This window comes from Eretmochelys imbricata, chromosome 11 (assembly GCF_965152235.1).
Source record: "Eretmochelys imbricata isolate rEreImb1 chromosome 11, rEreImb1.hap1, whole genome shotgun sequence".
NCBI lineage: Eukaryota > Metazoa > Chordata > Testudines > Cheloniidae > Eretmochelys > Eretmochelys imbricata.
The window spans coordinates 63,996,283-64,015,324 of NC_135582.1; the positions used below are offsets into that span (position 1 = coordinate 63,996,283).

Sequence of the window (19,042 nt, forward strand, 5' to 3'; positions counted from 1 at the left end):
TGTCAGGTCCGGGCACTGAATTGAGAGCAGGGTAACAGTCTCTCCTGTGCTCTGTAGAACACTCCCCTCGCCCCTCCACTGTCCCCTTTTTCCCTCTTTCCTCCCCCACACACATACAGGCAGCTTGGTGGAAGCTATCTGACTCATACAGTGTGGACAAGAGCCAGACCTGTAGGGTGACGGGGAGTAGATTGGGATAAGGGTGAGGGGAGATTGGGACTCCCTGGTCACGTATTGAGAATAGTTGAGAAGCCCAGGGAGGGATAAGGAAAACTGGGACTGGCTGGACTTGGGGGGAAGAGGAGTCTGGAGTGGAGACTAGGACTTGCTGCATAAGAAGATTGGTATTTGGAGGTGTAGACAGTACTGGGATGAGGAACCAGGGCTGGAGAAGAGTTAGGGACAGGCTGGCAGAGCCAGGAGTGGGACAGAAGGGTCTGTGCTCGCTAGGGAACACTGCCCTCCAAAGTCTGGAACCCAAGATTCCAGTCTCTCCATTTGTCTTTCAGTAAGTATCTGTCAAACTTACTGGCAAACTGTCCATCCCACCTGTAGTGCTGGTCCATATAGATGACAACCTATTACAGTAACTCCTCACTTAAAGTCGTCCCGGTTAACGTTGTTTTGTTGCTGATCAATTAGGGAACATGCTCGTTTAAAGTTGCGCAATGCTCCCTTCTAAGTCATTTGGCAGCCTCCTGCTTTGTCCACAGCTTGCAGGAAGAGCAGCCTGTTGCAGCTACCTGGTGGGGGCTTGTAACCAGGGTGGACTGGCAGCCCCCCTAAGTTCCCTGTGCAGCAGCTCCCCAGCAGGCTATCAATTGCTGGCGGTTCAGCTGTCCCTCTCCCCACTGCCATGTGCTGCTCCTGCCCTCTGCCTCTGCTTGTTGTGCATGGGGGGAAAGGGGAAAGAGGGAGGCTAATGTCAGGGTGTCCCCCTCCCCCTGCTCCTGCACCCTGCTTACCCCTTCTCCATATAGAGCATGGTGGGGACACAGACGGAGAGAGACAGAGAGAGCTTTCTGGGGGCAGCTGCTGTCTCAATGTCCTGATCCACTTAAAAAGACAATGTAATTAAGAGTGGGTCAGCTTATTTAAAGGGGCAGTGTTTGTCTCTTTCTGCTGTGCTGTCTCCCCTCCTTCTCTGTTTGTGCTGCGTTGTTGAGTGAGAGGCTACATTAACAACAGTGTGTTAACCCTTGAGGACTCAGCCGAGTGCTAGTTCATCATTTAGCAGCAAGGCATTCCCTGGGAAATACCCCACCTTCTGACTACACCACCTCAACCAAGCTTCACAATCATCATTGCTGTGAACAGTATTACATTGTTTGTTTAAAACATTTTGTGTGTGTGTGTGTGTGTGTGTGTATAGATATAGTGTTTGTTTTTTTTTTTTTTGGTCTGGTGAAAAAAATTTCCCTGGAAGCTAACTCCTCCTCCCCCCCCGCCCCCCCCAATTTACATTAATTCTTATGGAGAAATTGGATTCACTTAACATCATTTCGCTTAAAGTTGCATTTTTCAGGAACAGAACTACAAGGTTAAGTGAGGAGTTACTGTACTGTTATCAGTCACTTTGTTAGCTTAAGTGATAGAGGTTTGTGGGGTAGATCTAAAGGTTCCAATGTTGCTGGCCCATATGGGTGTCAGTATGATGCCACATCATGGAATTCGTTTTTGCAGTTTGCTTTTTTTAAAAAACACCCAGGAAACCGCACATACAACTACATTAAAAGAACGCTAAGTTACGCCCTCGAAAGTTAGGAAATGCCAGAATTAAGGTGCAACGTTACTTTGGTTTCGTTGTGTATGTATATTATGATCTTTAATTGCATGATCACATTTTATTTTTTCTGCCAGTCCGCTGCCTCATTCAATGTACAGAGTGGATGGTGCTAACTTAAGCTGCTATTCAATATCTTATGTTCTAATTGTTGTTCAATCTGTGGTCCTAGGCCTTATTTACTGTATATTGTTCAAACCCTGCTCTGAAGACAGAATTATTTCCTCATGGCCTTTTTTGTGACATTCATCACACTAGTGTATCAGTGCTTCACAAATATTAATAAACTTATTTTCATAGCACCACAGTGAGATGAGGGGTATATCCACCATTTGGCAAATGGGGAGTGTAAGCACAAAGATTATGGTCCAAAAATATCTATGAATTTTGAGTTCCCAATCCGAGACACTTAGGACCTGATTTTATTTTTTTTCCTTGTTACTTAGCATTATATAGCACTTTATATGTTCAAAGCACAGCTCCCATTGACTTCTGTGACCGCTGTGAATACTTAGTACTTCCGCAAATCAGACCCCAGGGTCTTGGCTTAAGTGCCCAGAAAATGAAGAGAACACAGCTAATGACCAGTTGTGAAAAATGTGGGCCAAAAGACTTTATTAGCATCTGGTAGGAATTCTGTTTCACAAAGCCACAAGGATAGAATCTAGTTCTCCAGAGCAGCATTCAGCTGTCTGTCTTTTTTTCTTACTGCAATTCCGCTGCTTCATTTACTACCTACCTTCCAATTTCTGCAACAAATTGGGTAGGGTATCCTACAGACAAAAGTATTCTTTGTACTGTACACTAAATGAGGGAGGGATTCTGAAGAAACAGTACTACGTGATCATGCAATTAAAGATTGAATCCTAATGCATATGCACAAGGGGGAGCTGAATAACATTGCCTATGCAACCTTACTTTTTGCTCCCTTAATGTTTTAACGTGTGTGTGTGTGTGTGTGTGTGTGTGTGTGTGTGTGTGTAAGTAATATAGGATTTGTGTACATGGAGACACTCAGGAAAGTTAATCTGAGTTAATGAAAGATGAATATACCTGAAATTTGCACCTTTCATTAACTCAGATTGATTTTCCAGAGTGTCCTAGGCAAACAAATCCATAGAATAAAGCTATGTAGAAGTATCCATTTTAGCATTTTAATGCAAAAAACTAAACTGAGTAATTTACTAAAATCTCAAAGTTCCATTGTTTTTAACCTACTGAATGCACCTCAACACAACATATAAAAGCATCTTAATATGCAGTTCTTGAGAAGGGGTTGTCTTCCTGTGTTAATGATGTGTCAAACTAATTGAATTAAGCCTCTGTTTTAAGGGACACAGTAAAATTCACACTTATCATTGAGAGGGAGAATGGGAAATGTATATGTACTCTATGCATTTGACTGCGCTTTCTGGTCAGTCCAGTTTCTCCTGTGTGCATTGGCCTTTCACAGTAACAGGAGAGAGAAACTACTTCTATATAAAGAGAATTGTAAAATCACTTACATGGGCATGGTGACTCAAGGGCAGGTTTAGTGCCTGACATGACAAGTGGCTAGGTGTGTGACTGCTTCACTTTTAAAAAGAAATCAGATCAGCAGCCACTGTCCTGCTTTCTCTTGGGGTGTAGGAAAGGGAGTTCTTGAAGAACTATGTCCAGCGGATAGTGGATGTCAGGCCTACCTTGGTTCTGGTTGAGAAGACTGTGTCCCGAATTGCCCAGGACATGCTGCTGGAACATGGCATCACTCTGGTCATCAATGTCAAGCCGGTGAGTGCTTGGTGCCAAACACAGTAACAGGAAATGATACTTCCAGAGTGTCACGTTGCTGTAATAAGTCATGTCTGGTACGGGTCGTTTTAAATGGGCTTGTCAAGGTTCCTTCCCCACTCTGAACTCTAGGGTACAGATGTGGGGACCTGCATGATAAACCCCCTAAGCTTACTTTTACCAGCTTAGGTTAAAAATTCCCCAAGGTACAAACCATTTTACCCTTTGCCCTTGGAGTTCCACTGCCACCACCAAACGTTTATCCGGGTTTATTTTATTAGGAAAGCGTTGTTTGGAAACGTCTTTCCCCCCCAAAAATCCTCCCAACCCTTGCACCCCACTTCCTGGGGAAGGTTTGGTTAAAAATCCTCACCAATTTGCATAGGTGACCACAGACCCAAACCCTTGGATCTTAAGAACCATGAAAAAAACATTCAGTTCTTGAAAAGAAGAATTTTAATAGAAGAAACAGTAAAAAGAATCACCTCTGTAAAATCAGGATGGTAAATACCTTACAGGGTAATTAGATTCAAAACATAGAGAATCCCTCTAGGCAAAACCTTAAGTTACAAAAAGACACACAGACAGGAATATCCATTCTATTCAGCACAGCTTATTTTCTCAGCCATTTAAAGAAATCATAATCTAACGCATATCTAGCTAGATTACTTACTAAGTTCTAAGACTCCATTCCTGTTCTGTCCCTGGCAAAAGCATCACACAGACAGACACAGACCCCTTGTTTTTCTCCCTCCTCCCAGCTTTTGAAAGTATCTTGTCTCCTCATTGGTCATTTTGGTCAGGTGCCAACGAGGTTATCCTAGCTTCTTAACCCTTTACAGGTGAAAGGATTTTTCCTCTGGCCAGGAGGGATTTTAAAGGTGTTTTCCCTTCCCTTTATATTTATGACAGGGCTAAAATGCAATGATAGCTGGAGTTTAGTTAAATTATTATTTCTTTGGAATAATTTCTCAAATATGAATTCTTAAACCCTGAAATTAGTGTAACCCCAATGATGCAAACCCAGAGACTTCAAAGTTAAGGCTGATATTTTTTCCTTAATTCGCTCTAGGAAAACATTATAATAAGCTAATGCCTTAGGCTTCTCTAAGGATGGAATAGCAGATACAGCTTGTGACATATTTTTTTAACTTATGACAGTATTGTGCCCTATTCCATTGTCTTATGTATGTTTACAGCAAGTATTAGACCGAATAAGTCGGATGACTCAGGGAGACTTGGTGATCTCAATGGATCAATTGTTGACCAAACCACACTTGGGAACCTGTCATAAATTTTACATGCAAGTGTTCCAGTTACCTAATGGTGAGTAGAACCTGGATGTCCGAGCTCATTTGCCCAACAGAGTTGGAGAGTGGATTATTAATTTACTAATACTGCTGCATTAAGCAGCATGTCTTGACTGCCAAGTAACTGGAATGAATGAATGGTTGACAGAGCTGATAAGTATAATTTTGCCATAATAGTCTTGATGGTTTATAGGCCGAAGAAAGAGTACAAAGAATTTTATATCTAATGTCTTGCAAAAAATATGAAGAAATGATCCATATTATGCTGATCTCTGTATACAACACATGAAATGAGCATCTAACAAGTGGACAAAAACTCATTTGGTCGGGAGCTTAGGGGTAGAAACTGCAGGTATAATATTGTTAACTTTTTAATTACAGAAACAGAAGGCCAATGCAGCAAGGAAGACCACATAAATGAATACCTTTTGACAGATTAATGTAAAGCTTAACCCAATGGGTTACCAAACAGTGGACCCCTCCTGGTTGTAATAACCTGCGTTTTCCCCCTAAACCACCCCCCCCCCAGATTCTTTTAGCTAGAAAGAAAACAAGTCAAGGCATTTGCTTTTAAAGTCTGTAGGCTTTAGAACATCATGAGTTAAACAGTGGAATAGGTTGTGATTTTTTTAGAACAGGCTAGACCAGAGGTGGGCAAACTATGGCCTGCAGGCCACATCCGGCCTGTGGGACCATCCGGCCTGGCCCCTGAGCTCCCGGTGAGGGAGGCTCATCCCCAGCCCCTCCCCTGCAGCCTCCGCATACTGCGCTGCCAGCGCTCTGGCCCGCCACTCCTGCCAGGCAGCGCGGTGGCGTGGCTGGCTCCAGTATGGTAAAGGGGTGGGGAGTGGAGGGTCCTGGGAGGCAATCGGGACAGGGAGCAGGGGGCGGTTGGATGGGGTGGAGATTCTGGGGGGGGCAGTCAGGGGACGGGGAGCAGGGGGAGTTGGGTGGGGTCCCGGGGGGCGGTTATGGTCAGGGTGGTCCTGGGAGGGGGCAGTCAGGGGTCAAGGAGCAGGGGGGTTCGATGGGTCAGGGGTTCTGAGTGGGGCAGGAAGTGGGAAGGGGTGGATGAGGGTGGGGGCCAGGCTGTTTGGGGAGGCACAGCCTTTTCTACCCGGCCCTCCATACAGTTGCGCAACCCCGATGTGGCCCTCGGGCCAAAAAGTTTTCCCACCCCTGGGCTAGACAAATAGGTAGACCTTCCCTGACAAGTGTATTTAATCTTGCCTCAACATGGGTTGGATGGACTAGATGACCTTTGAGGTCTATTCCAGCCCTACACTTCTATGACTTAGCTTAATCTTGGTATATTGGGACATAAGCTACTTATTTGTTCTGTCCTGACTGGATTCAAAATGTATAGCAACTTGACTGGTAAAGTGAGGGACAGCGGAGGCTAACTTTCCATAAAGAAACCTAAAAATCTACATCTTGAGCCGCACCCTTGGTTTGGTCTGGGCACGAGTTCCTGCAGTGGTGTTGCAATAACTGGTTGTACCACTAGTTCCAACTCTTAGATCGTAATTAGCGTTCACTTTTTTCATAGGAAAACTTTTCAATCTGCTGCTTAAGTGTGAAATGTGAGAACTGCTTGACCCTCACTGTTTTCCTCCTAACCTTTCTAGATCAAACCAAAACCTTAATGTTTTTTGAAGGGTGCCCGCCACACTTGGGCTGCACCATCAAGCTGCGTGGAGCTGCAGACTATGAACTGACCCGAGTGAAGGAGATCCTTATCTTTATGGTCTGTGTGGCTTATCATTCCCAACTGGAAATTTCTTTCCTTATGGATGAGTTTGCCATGCCCCCTACTCTGACTAAAAACAGCTCCTTCCACGCTCTGATTGAAAGCCAAGGAGATGAACATGAGCACCAAGACCTCTTTAATGGTGAGGAGTTTAGCATGGTGGTCAGAGATGTCGAGCTCTCTTCTGAAAAAGTGCCCATGTTCTCTGAGTCTGTCTCTTCCGATGAGGCCAGCACACTAGAACAAAGAACTTTGTTTGAAGAAGAGGATCAAGATGACGATGATGTCCTGCGAGAGGGTTCCTCTTTAAGGCACCAAGAGCATCTCGGAATGGAATATTCACTGCCAGTGTTGAGCAGTATTAAAACACCAGTACCAGAATCACGGCTACCCTTCCAAAGTACGGACCAACACCCAGGCACTCTATATAGTCAGCATCTGGAGACTTTGCAGCAGCCAGGTGACCTGCAGGATTCCAAAAGCCAGATGAGAGTCTTTAGAGACCCTCTGCAGGATGATACTGGATTGTATATCATGGAGGAGGTGACTTCCTCCGAGGATCGCCTCAAGGCCTACTCCTTAGCATTTAAGCAGGAGCTGAAAGATGTTATTCTCTGTATCTCACCTGTGATCACATTCCATGAACCTTTTCTTCTAACGGAGATGGGCATGAGGTGCCCTGCCCGGGACTACTTCCCAGAGCAGGTCTATTTGTCTCCTTTCCTCAACAAAGAGTATAAGGAGCTGGAGAGCAGAAGGAAGAAACAGCTGTTAAGGGATCTCTCTGGACTGCAAGGGATAAATGGAAGTATCCAGGCAAAGGCCATCCAGGTTTTGCCTACCCATGAGTTAGTTAACACTAGAATTGCAGAGCATCTGGGTGATAGCCAAAGCTTGGCCAGAATGCTAGCAGATTACCGGGCCAGAGGAGGAAGGATACAACAGAAAAATGCAGATCCCTTTGCCCAGTGTAAAGATGCATCTGGTGTTTCTGGAGGAAAAGCTGGAGGCAGAAATGAAGAGGATGAGAGAGGATTGGTTCGGGGTGAATCTGTATGGTCTCATAAGGTAAGAATCTAGGTTTTTACCTCCTGTTTTTGTTTAGTGGTGAGAGAAGGAACCTACTTTTGAATATCATATTTAGGAACAGGCCAGGCATAACAAAAGTTCATATTGGACTGCAGTGCTCTAGGTCAACTTGGATGTCAGCTTGTTTAATCACCACATTGTGGTCTCTGATTGTGAGAGATGCTGACCTGAGGGGATGGGGTGGGGGGGCTTGCAAAGCACTTGCTCTCTGAACCACCAGGAAGAGAAAGAAACTTGGTACATCTCATTACCAGCTCAGTTTTACGTGCTGGGAGTGAATGTGCTTGCATCTACAGTTGGGGGTGAAGTGGGGGATGGGGAAGAGAACAATCTCTCATCTATTTCAGAAATGGAATGCCCATCTATTTAAAAGCTGTTGTTTTTTTCTCTCTTCATACTGAGTAACGCTAATGTTGATAGTGTCTCATAGTGGGTTTGGTGGCTAAAGGTCACGAATGATGTCCAGTTAGAATAAAGGACAGTGTTGGGAGGATGTAATTGCAAAGTATATTTTTAGAAAATCTACCTTGTGTATTCTGAATAAATGAGATCCTGTGTATTAGAAAAACTCTTCTTGCAAGGAAGTAAGCAGCAAATGTCAAGTTTCAGGCTCAAGATTTCTTGTCCTAAAGGATTAAAATGCACACTTGTGGATTAAAGACCCTTCAAACTGTCAAACTGTTTAAAAGTCCACTTGGACTTCCTATTCCTTAAACTTTTTTGTACCTAATTGGTTGTGCTGTAATCCAAAAAAGTCGTCCTTGCATAAGTCTACCTGGAACTCTTGGGTAACTTAATCTCCTGAGAAAAGTAAATATGACAAATGGGACAAACACGGAATCTCTCACTGAATAAAATTCCATTCTATGCAGCTTTTAAAGTGTAAACTATTTTGTATTGGTGGAAATGTGTGGTTGTAACTGGCTAATGGGTTGTCTTGTCAGGTGGACTGTCTGAGTCCAGTCAACCATCAGAGGCTCTGTGTTCTTTTCAGTAGCTCCTCTGCCCAGTCCAGCAATGCTCCAAGTGCCTGCGTTAGTCCATGGTATGAAATGAATTATTTCTTCTTCTTCTTCCCTATGGCTCTCTTAAAATACAAAGTTTAAGTATTAATATCTCTCTCTCTTATATGAAGGCAAGGTCAGTGCTAATTCTTCTGTACAGCTTCACTAAGGACTCCTGGGAAGGTAGCTTAGCCTTTTTTAGAGTTGCCTGTCACAACATTAAGCTGTGTATGACTAGATGGATTTGAGCAATGCCACTTACCTTTGTAATGCTTAATAAGGCAGGAATGAGGAGGGGAAAAAAGCCCAACCTGTAATTCAGTGCTCTAACTAATCACTGCTTTTGTATGTGGGCCTGATGAAATTCATCCTAGAGTACTTAAGCAACTAGATGAAGCTGTCTTGAAAGTGGAGCAGTTATCTTTGAGAGCTCATGGAGGATGGGAGGAGGTCCCAGAAGACTAGAAAAGAGAAAACATAGTACCTATCTTTAAAGGGAGAACAGACCCAGGGAATTATAGACAAGTCAGCCTAACTTTAATACCAGGAGAGAGAGTGGAACAAATTAATAAACAATCCAGTTTGTAAGCACTGAGAGAATAGCGGTATAAGGAATAGCTAGCATGGACTTGTCAAAACCAAATCATGCCAAACCAACCTAAAGTCCTTCTTGGACAGTGTTACTGACTAATGGATGGGGGGGAAGCAGAAGGCATGATTTATTTTTATTTTTAGTAAGGCTTTTGTCACAGTCCTACATGACATTCTCATAAGCAAACTGGGGAAATATGGTCCAGTTGAAATTTCTATAAAGTGGGTGCACAACTGGCTGAAAGACCGAACTCAAAGTAGTTGTCAGTAGTTCACCGTCAAACTGGGAGCATGTATTTAGTGGGGTCCCATAGGGGTCAGCCCTGTATCTGATCACAGTCCATATTTTCATCAATGACTTGGATAATGGTGTGGGGAATATGCTTATAAAACTTGTAGATGACCCCAAGCTGGGAGGAGTTGCAGGCACTTTGGAGGACAGGATTAGAATTTAAGATGAACTTGACAAATTGGAGAATTAGTCTGAAATCCGCAAGATGAAATTCAATAAACCCAAGTACAAAGTACTACAATTAGGAAGGAAATATCCAAAGCCCAACTACAAAATGGGAAGTATCTGAGAGGTTGTAGTGGATCACAAATTGAATATAAGTGAGCATTGCAGTGCTGTTGCAAAGAAGGGTAATATTCTGGTGTGTACTAACAGGAGTGTCATACACTGGTGAGGCCTCCGCTGGAGTACTGTGTCCAGTTCAGGGTGCCACACTTTAGGAAAGATGTAGACAAATTGGAGAGAGTTCAAAGGAGAGCAACAAAAATGTGAAAAGGTTTAGAAAACCTGACCTATGAGGAAAGGTTAAAAAAACCTGGGCATGTGTAGTCTTGAGAAAAGAAGACCGAGGGAGGACCTGATAAGTCTTCAAATATGTTTTAAAGGCTGTTTTAGAAAGGGGACAGTGGTCAGTTGTCCTCCTGAAGGTAGGACAAGAAGTAACGGGTTTAATCTGCAGCACGGGAGATTTAGGTTAGAGATTAGAAAAAACTTCCTAACTATCAGGGTAGTTAAGCTCTGGAATAGGCTTCCAAGGGAGGTTGTGGAATCCCCATCATTGGAGGTTAAGAACAGGTTGGACAAACACCTATTGGGAATGGTCTGGGTTTACTTTGTCCTGCCTCAGCGGAGGGAGCTGGATTCAACGACCTCTCAAGGTCCCTTCCAGCCCTACATTTCTGTGGTTCTGTACAGTATATTTTAATGCAGTGACTGTGGGGGGAATGAAATCTGTGGAATCTCTGTTGGGCAGGTTGGAACTTGTAAATTCAGAAGATTTTTTCATTTCTAGTAGTAGGGCTCCAGACTGTGGTGTAGGAATTTCTTCGTAGCAAGTAGCATTTCATGTCTAAATGTCTGCAGAGCTGGCTGTGAGGCTGCAGGTTACTGGCAGACTTTTAATACTAATCCTTAGCTGTTCACTGGGTAGGACTTTTCCCCAAACAGCCAGTGCAGTAGGAGGGAGATAATGGAAGTTAGGGTGGCATGGTATGGTAAGGGTAGGGTGACGCCTGGCCTGGCATGGAATTGCCACCCTTCCTTCTGCACTGCTGCTGGTGGGGTGCCACCTTCAGAGCTGGGCGCCTGGCCAACAGCCGTCACTCTCCAGCCACTCAGTTCTGAAGGCAGTGCAGAAATAAGGTTGGCTGTGACTCCCGGGCAACTCCCTTCTGGGTCAGGACCCCCAATTTGAGAAACACTGGTTTCCCCTGTGAGATCTGTACAGTGTAGGGCAGGGATGGCAACCTTTGGCACCCGGCCCATCAGGGTAAAGCTGCTGGCGGGCCCAGCTGGTTTGTTTATCTGGAGCGTCCGCAGACACGGAGCCCCGCAGCTCCCACTGGCCATAGTTCACCATTCCTGGCCAATGGGAGCTGCGGTAAGTGGCACAGGCCGAGGGACGTGCTAGCCACTGCTTCCCACAGCTCCCATTGGCTGGGAATGGCAAACTGTGGCCAGTGGGAGCTGCGGGGCTCCGTGCCTGCGGACGCTCCAGGTAAACAAACCGGCCTGGCCTGCCAGTGACTTTACCCTGATGGGCCAGGTGCCAAAGGTTAACGACCCCTGGTATAGGGTAAAAGCATATATAAGACCAGATTTCACTGGTGGTGGGGAAGAGACCATATTTTACAGTCCGTGGAACGTTTTTCATGGCTGTGAATTTGGTAGGGCCCTACTTGTTATAAAGCAACAAATAAAGCAGCAAAATTGATTCTAGCCAAAACTTCCAAATTTGGGTGCCTAAAATGAGTTATCCAAATCAGTATTTAGGCACCTAAAGTGGCTCTTCTTTTTTCCAAAGTTGCTGAGTACCTGAAGTGCCCATTAAAGTAATTTTAGAGGGGATCAGCTGGGATGCTGTGTTCAGCACCTCTGAAAATCATGCCCCGTTAAGTGTTCAAATATTGATTAGAATGACTAACTTCAGATACCCAAGTTTGGAAGTTCTTGGCCATGATCTTAAAAGGCACACTTGTGTGGCATTTGCTGAGATAAATGTACTTGCTCATGAGCGTTGCCATGTTGCAATCATTCCTGTAATGTACACCTCTCAAACCAATACAAGATCTTGCCTCTTAAATTTTCTGTTTTTCCTCTACATCAGGATTGTGACAATGGAGTTCTATGGGAAGAACGACCTCACTCTAGGTGTGTTTTTAGAGCGGTATTGTTTCAGGTAAGAACTTTTTACACTAGAATATCAGCCATGCTTTTAAGGAAGTCTTCAGTAGCATCATCAGACTGAGATGTGCTTTTCTCACACATGTACATGTAGTATTGTACAGTTTACAGAGAATTGTTTGCATGATTTAAAAAAGGTATACATACATATGCTGTGAAAATCTTTAGCAAAACATTCTTTAGAGACAGTTCTGTTGAATAGGTCTTCTATAATTCTTTTCTGTTTGTTTTATTAGAATGCTTGCAACAAAACAGGAAATATGTTTCTTAAAGTACGTTCCATTTGCTCCTCCTACCTTCTTACAAGTGAAAAGGTGCTCATATTGTTATCTCCCTCCTACCCATTTGTTTAATCACCTGTTGCTTATTATAGTCCTTGCCTCAGACATCTATCTCTTTACCCTATGTTTGTACAGAGCTTGCCACAGTGGGGTCCAGATTGGGATCTCTAGGTAGTACTTTATTGCAAATAGCTCTGTCCTCTACAAAGCAGCGAATTGTGTTGGTCATAATCTTAATCTAATTTTACAACAATTGCTATGGAACTTCAGGTGAGATCTGCAGCAGGAGCAAATTCCTAAGGAATAGTGATCCAGTTTCATAGATTCATAGATACTTAAGGTCAGAAGGGACCATTATGATCATTTAGTCTGACCTCCTGCACAACGCAGGCCACAGAATTTCACCCACCCACTCCTGCAAAAAACCTCTCACCTATGTCTGAGCTATTGAAGTCCTCAAATCGTGGTTTAAAGACTTCAAGTAGCAGAGGGGCATTGCTGGCACATGATGGCATATATCACATTGGTAGATGTGCAGGTGAACGGCCCCTGATGGCATGGCTAATGTGATTAGGTCCTATGATGGTGTCACTTGAATAAATATGTGGACAGAGTTGGCATTGGGCTTTGTTGCAAGGATAGGTTCCTGGGTTAGTGTTTTTGTTGTGTGGTGTATGGTTGCTGGTGAGTTTTTGCTTCAGGTTCGGAGGCTGTAAGCGAGGACTGGTCTGTCTCCCAAGATCTGTGAGAGTGAGGGATCATTTTTCAGGATAGGTTGTAAATCTTTGATGATGCGCTGGAGAGGTTTTAGTTGGGGGCTGAAGGTGATGGCTAGTGGCGTTCTGTTATTTTCTTTATTGGGCCTGTCCTGTAGTAGGTGACTTCTGGGTACTCTTCTGGCTCTGTCAATCTGTTTCTTCACTTCAGCAGGTGGGTACTGTAGTTTTAAGAATGCTTGATAGAGATCTTGTAGGTGTTTGTCTCTTTCTGAGGGATTGGAGCAAATGCGGTTGTATCGCAGAGCTTGGCTGTAGACAATGGATCATGTGGTGTGTCCTGGATGGAAGCTGGAGGCATGTAGGTATATTAGCGGTCAGTAGGTTTCCGGTATAGGGTGATGTTTATGTGACCATCGCTTATTAGCACAGTAGTGTCCAGGAAATGGACCGCTTGTGTGGATTGGTCTAGGCTGAGGTTGATGGTGGGATGGAAATTGTTGAAATCATGGTGGAATTCCTCAAGGGCTTCTTTTCCATAGGACCTTCTTGTCAACTGTCTAAATGGGCCATCTCGACCATCACCACAAAAGTTGGGGTTTTTCTCTGCAGCTGACAACAGCTCATCCCAACCAATTAGCCTCTCACAGTCTGCACGGCAACCCCCAATCCATCTGCGCGCGTGTGTGTATCTATCTAACTATATGTTCCATTCCATGCATCCAACGAAGTGGGCTGCAGCCCACGAAAGCCCACGCTCCAATAAATCCGTTAGTCTCCAAGGTGCCACAAGTACAATACTTGGAAAAATCTACTGCCTAAATATTATCAGAATGTCTTATGATGATATCTTAGAAAAATATCTTTAGAGCGTCGATGCAAACTTTTCGAACATAATGACTTTTGGTAAACAGGCTGTGCTGGTGGTCCAACCAATACTTCAGCTATATTAAGTAGCTTAATGCTTTAAGAACATAAGAACGGCTATACTGGGTCAGACCAAAGGTCCATCTAGCCCAGTATCCTGTCTTCCGACAATGGCCAACGCAAGGTGCCCCAGAGGGAATGAACAGAACAGGTAATCATCAAGTGAGCCATCCTATCGCCCATTCCCAGCTTCTGGCAAACAGAGGCTGGGGACACCATTCCTGCCTAATAGCCATTGATGGACCTATCCTCCATGAATTTATCTAGTTCATTTTTTTTTTTTAACCCTGTTATAGTCTTTGCCTTCACAACATCCTCTGGCAAGGAGTTCCACAGATTGACTGTGCGTTGTGTGGAAAAAATACTTCCTTTGATTTGTTTTAATCATGCTGTCTATTAATTTCATTTGGTGGCCCCTAGCTCTTGTGTTATGAGAAGGAGTAAATAACACTTCCTTATTGACTTTCTCCACACCAGTCATGTTTTTTTATAGACCTCTATCAGACCCACCCCCCCTTAGTCATCTCTTTTCCAAGCTGAGAAGTCCCAGTCTTATTAATGTTGCCTCATACGGCAGCCGTTCCATACCCCTAATAATTTTTGTTGCCCTTTTCTGAACCTTTTCCAAGTCCAATATATCTTTTTTTCAGATGGGGCGACCACATCTGCACACAGTATTCAAGATGTGGGTGTACCATGGATTTATATAGAGGCAATATGATATTTTCTGTCTTATTATCTATCCTCTTCTTAATGATTCCCAACATTCTCTTTACTTTTTTGACTGTCGCTGCACGTTGAGTGGATGTTTTCAGAGAACTGTCCACAATGACTCCAAGATCTTTCTTGAGTGGTAACAGCTAATTTAGACCACATCATTTTATATGTATAGTTGGGATTGTTTTCCAATGTGCATTACTTTGCATTTATCAGCACTGAATTCCATCTGCCATTTTGTTGCTCAGTCACCCAGTTTTGAGAGATCCTTTTGTAGCTCTTTGCAGTCTTCCTGGGACTTAACTATCTTGAGTAGTTTTGGATCATCTGCAAATGTTGCCACCTTACTGTTTACCCCTTTTTCCAGATCATTTATGAATATTTTGAATAGGACTGGTCCCAGTACAGACCCATGAGGGACAACCCTATTTACCCCTCTCCGTTCTGAAAACTGATAATTTATTCCTACCCTTTTTCCTATCTTTTAACTGGTTACCAATCCATGAGAGAACCTTCCCTTTTATCCCATAACTGCTTACTTTGCTTAAGAGGCTTTGGTGAGAGATCTTGTCAAAGGCTTTCTGAAAATCTAAATACACTATATCCACTGGATTCCCCCTAGTCCACATGCTTGTTGACCCCCCCCCCCAAAGAATTCTAGTAGATCGGTGAGGCATGATTTCCCTTTAGAAAAACCGTGTTGATTATTCCCCAACAAATTCTGTTCATCTATGTGTAATTAGGAATATTTGATACTACATAAAGTCTATATGTAGATCATAGATCATAGAATATCAGGGTTGGAAGGGACCTCAGGAGGTCATCTAGTCCAACCCCCTGCTCAAAGCAGGACCAATCCCCAATTTTTGCCCCAATTTTTATGTAGTTTTAGTAGGTCATAATACATGACAAACATATATTATTATAGGCAGGACTTGTTCTGTTTTGATTTCATTTTGGCAAAAATGGCTATTGATAGAACCCTTCTACTTTTCATGAGGGAATCTGTTAAGAAGCTATGTTTAAGGAATTTTCTACTTCATTTTGTCCCCTGTATGAATCTGTCTTATATAGGCACACTAAAGAATGCAGTTTACTTTCCTGTTGACGCTAACTGCATTTGAAAGATGCATATGGGTAACTAAGATAGAAGGTTGTAATTCTATTAAATAAAATCAACATAAGACAGAATGTTAAACAGAAGGAAGAATTGAAGTAGATAGATGGTTCTGGGATTTGATAAAGGAATATGTGGTCAATTTCTCTGAACTTCATAAGTTGCTTTTTAAAATTGGACTTGGGCTACTAAGTCACTTAGTTGTGTTTGGAAATTTTAGCCCTAGAGCCCTTCCTCTCTAGGTTACTGGCCTGATGCTCCCCTGATTTGAAATCAAGTGTTTGCTATCTGATAAACATTTTGTAGCTTATGTGAAGCTGGTTGGTAGGCCCGCTTCCATTTCTAGACAACAAGGGTCCATAGTCCCTAAATCCAGTGACAGCTCTTCAGGGTAGACATAGCCTTGAAGTTGAGGAGCTGCACAGCCACTGCCTAGGGTTTACCTACTCTGTGGGTAAGTAAGTAATCAGTCTCTAGTGCTGTCAGCCTTGTATGTGTGTCAAATGCTAAATTTAAAACTTTAAAAAAAAATCTAGATCAAATTTTGACCTGTGTGTGTGTTCACTTTTTTTAATTGTAAGTGCTACACTAGCTACTCTTGAAACAGTGATTGATGCAGGGTATCGGGTGTTCCCCAGTCACAGGGGAAAGCTGATGCTAGCAATGGATAAAAATCAGTGTGAAAATATTGAGTGCAAGTTTAACCCTTGTAACCCTTAACCCTGTTAAGTATCCTTGATAACCAGTGTGGCCAAAGTTTTCAGAAACTGGGTGCATAGACTTAGGTTCCTAAATCTATATTCAAACACTTAAATTGGTTTCTTTTCCCCACATGGGAGCTCAGCACTTCTGAAAATATTGGTCCTCATTTGAGTGCCTAAATCTAGATTTGGGAGCTTCACTTAAAGCACCAGTATTTTTGAAAATCTTGGCCTGCAGCAACAGATCTCCCTGTAAATACACTTAAAATGTTTAAGATAATTTAGAAGTGGTTTGGAAGCTTGTTCATTCTGTATATCTTGGAAGGTGGATTTACTGCAGTGTGACGACAGTGAAAGGTATGCTAGGGCCACTGACTGTCGCCTTCAAGATGTCACATGTAACACATACTTCCTCAAAACTGAATGTCCCCACTTCTTTTCTCTAAGGCCTTCCTACCAATGCCCCAGCATGTTTTGTGAAACACCGATGGTGCACCACGTTCGTCGCTTTGTCCACGGGCAAGGCTGTGTGCAGATCATACTGAAGGAGCTGGACTCCCCAGTCCCTGGATACCAGCACACAATCCTTACCTACTCCTGGTGTAGATTGTGCAAACAGGTAAAGATTAAGAGGAATATTCTGATGCTATGGTAGCAGAATTCATAGTGTGATAGGCCTTCATGCAGAGGGCACTGTCTTTCAGAAAGAGCTGTATTTTCTCTGGAGCGGCAGCTTATGATCTGTAACTAAGACTAATTCTACATAACCCACTGATGCCTGTTGGGTGTAATGCTCCCAGTATATTGCATTACAGGGGAAATGTCTGCTTCTGCTTGAAAAAGGCTGTCAAATCTTTTTTGAAAGGATAAATAGTTTTGGATAAAGGTGCTGACACGGACTGGACCAAATTAATTTCAGGCACCGGCAGGCAAGAGCTCCATGGGTTTAAATAGAGTTGTTCTCACATGTGCCAGTAGAGGTTGTGGCCCCCTGGCCATAATGAAACTTGTTGAATATTGAAGTGGGGAGAGACAAAACTCCTCCTCTGATGTACTGGTCCATTAATTGAGCTAAAACCATCTCCTCCACAATGTACTCTTGCTGTTATCCACTATACAGTACATAGTGTGTGTCTTGATCAAGTCCAACAGCACCTGCTGTATTGTTTCAAAACTATCTACAGATTTTCTTTGTTCAGCACTAAAATACTAGATAAAATAACTGCAATATTAGATGAATGTTATATCCCTTTTTAAAAGCCAGAAATAATTTGTAAAATAACATAAAGGACATATGCTTTTTCTTGTAACTTCAGTAATCTTCATATACTTCTTTAAGAAAACTAGCTATATGTCCCCTGGAGTTAAAACAAACAAACTTCTATTTAATTTTAGAAATCTACTTATAATCACCAGTCTGAGTGACTTTTATTAAAGACCCCCTAAATTAACTTTATTTCCTGTACATTTAAAGAAAGTACCTAAAATAGCCATTTTGCCATCTAGAAACTATATAGAAAAATATTCAACGTACAGTAGCAATTCTAATGACTTCATGCTATCTATACTGGTTTATACCCTGATGATGGATTTAAAGGAATTTGGAGGATGATGATGGATTTAAAGGAATTTGGAGGAAATTAGTGTGATAGCTGATGGCAGATGCAAATCTTGCATGCAGAAAATATCCCATAAATAAAACTTACTTGCTTGTTAACACACCTAATGCTCTGTTTCTAAATGTGACTATGTTCAACACCAGTAGAAATATTGACCATAAAATAATACACCTAAAATTGCAAGCAGTATTATAAATATAGATGCTAAAGTATTGGAGTACTCAATGGAATCTTCACTGCTCAGTCCTCAGGCACTTGATTAAATGTTTTAAGGCACGGCAGTGCAGTGAAGTCAGTGTTGCTGACTGAGTCGATACAAGTGATGCCACTAGACAAAGAAATCACTTTACAAATATAAGCAAACATGTTGTTATGGTGGGAAACATCTCCTTTCTGGGGCAAGTATTCTTATATTGATTTAATAACCAAAATCTCTCCTGATCAGCACTTCTAGATATTGCTAACTGCATCAGCTGTATTAGTTAACCATGTCAGCACACCACAGGATATCTTGATGCTGTGTTGACCTCTTCGTGCCATAAAAACTGTCCGCACACACACACTCACCCCCCCCCACCCCGCCCCGAGATTCGTAGTCACACCTTTTGAATTGCTTGAATACTACATCACTGCTTGGACTAGGCTAGTTTTACTGAAAATGTACTCATTGTTTCTCCCTAAGTCATTGGTCTATTCCAATTAAAATCTGTTTTCAAATTTCAGGTCACACCAGTTGTCCCACTTTCCAATGATTCTTGGTCCATGTCATTTGCAAAATACCTCGAATTGAGATTCTATGGGCACCAGTACACGCGAAGAGCCAATGCAGAGCCTTGTGGTCACTCCATACACCATGATTATCACCAGTATTTCTCATATAATCAGATGGTGGCATCTTTCAGGTAAGGTTTCGCTTCCAGATTCCACCCCAGCGCTGACTGCATTGCCACCTAAAGTGCTTGGGTCAAGCTG

The 19,042-nt window shown here is 42.9% G+C and overlaps 1 protein-coding gene across 3 annotated transcripts in view; it reads left to right on the top strand.

Moving 5' to 3' along the window:
* The window catches only part of PIKFYVE (phosphoinositide kinase, FYVE-type zinc finger containing), a 99,425-nt gene that overhangs the window by 52,169 nt on the left and 28,214 nt on the right, over positions 1 to 19,042 (top strand). For all 3 annotated transcript variants that reach the window (XM_077829826.1, XM_077829828.1, XM_077829827.1), the window contains 7 exons: positions 3,413 to 3,553; positions 4,753 to 4,879; positions 6,492 to 7,681; positions 8,647 to 8,747; positions 11,916 to 11,987; positions 16,899 to 17,070; positions 18,794 to 18,972. In XM_077829826.1, coding sequence (XP_077685952.1) covers positions 3,413 to 3,553; positions 4,753 to 4,879; positions 6,492 to 7,681; positions 8,647 to 8,747; positions 11,916 to 11,987; positions 16,899 to 17,070; positions 18,794 to 18,972 — 1,982 coding nt within the window. The remainder of the gene's footprint in view (positions 1 to 3,412; positions 3,554 to 4,752; positions 4,880 to 6,491; positions 7,682 to 8,646; positions 8,748 to 11,915; positions 11,988 to 16,898; positions 17,071 to 18,793; positions 18,973 to 19,042) is intronic.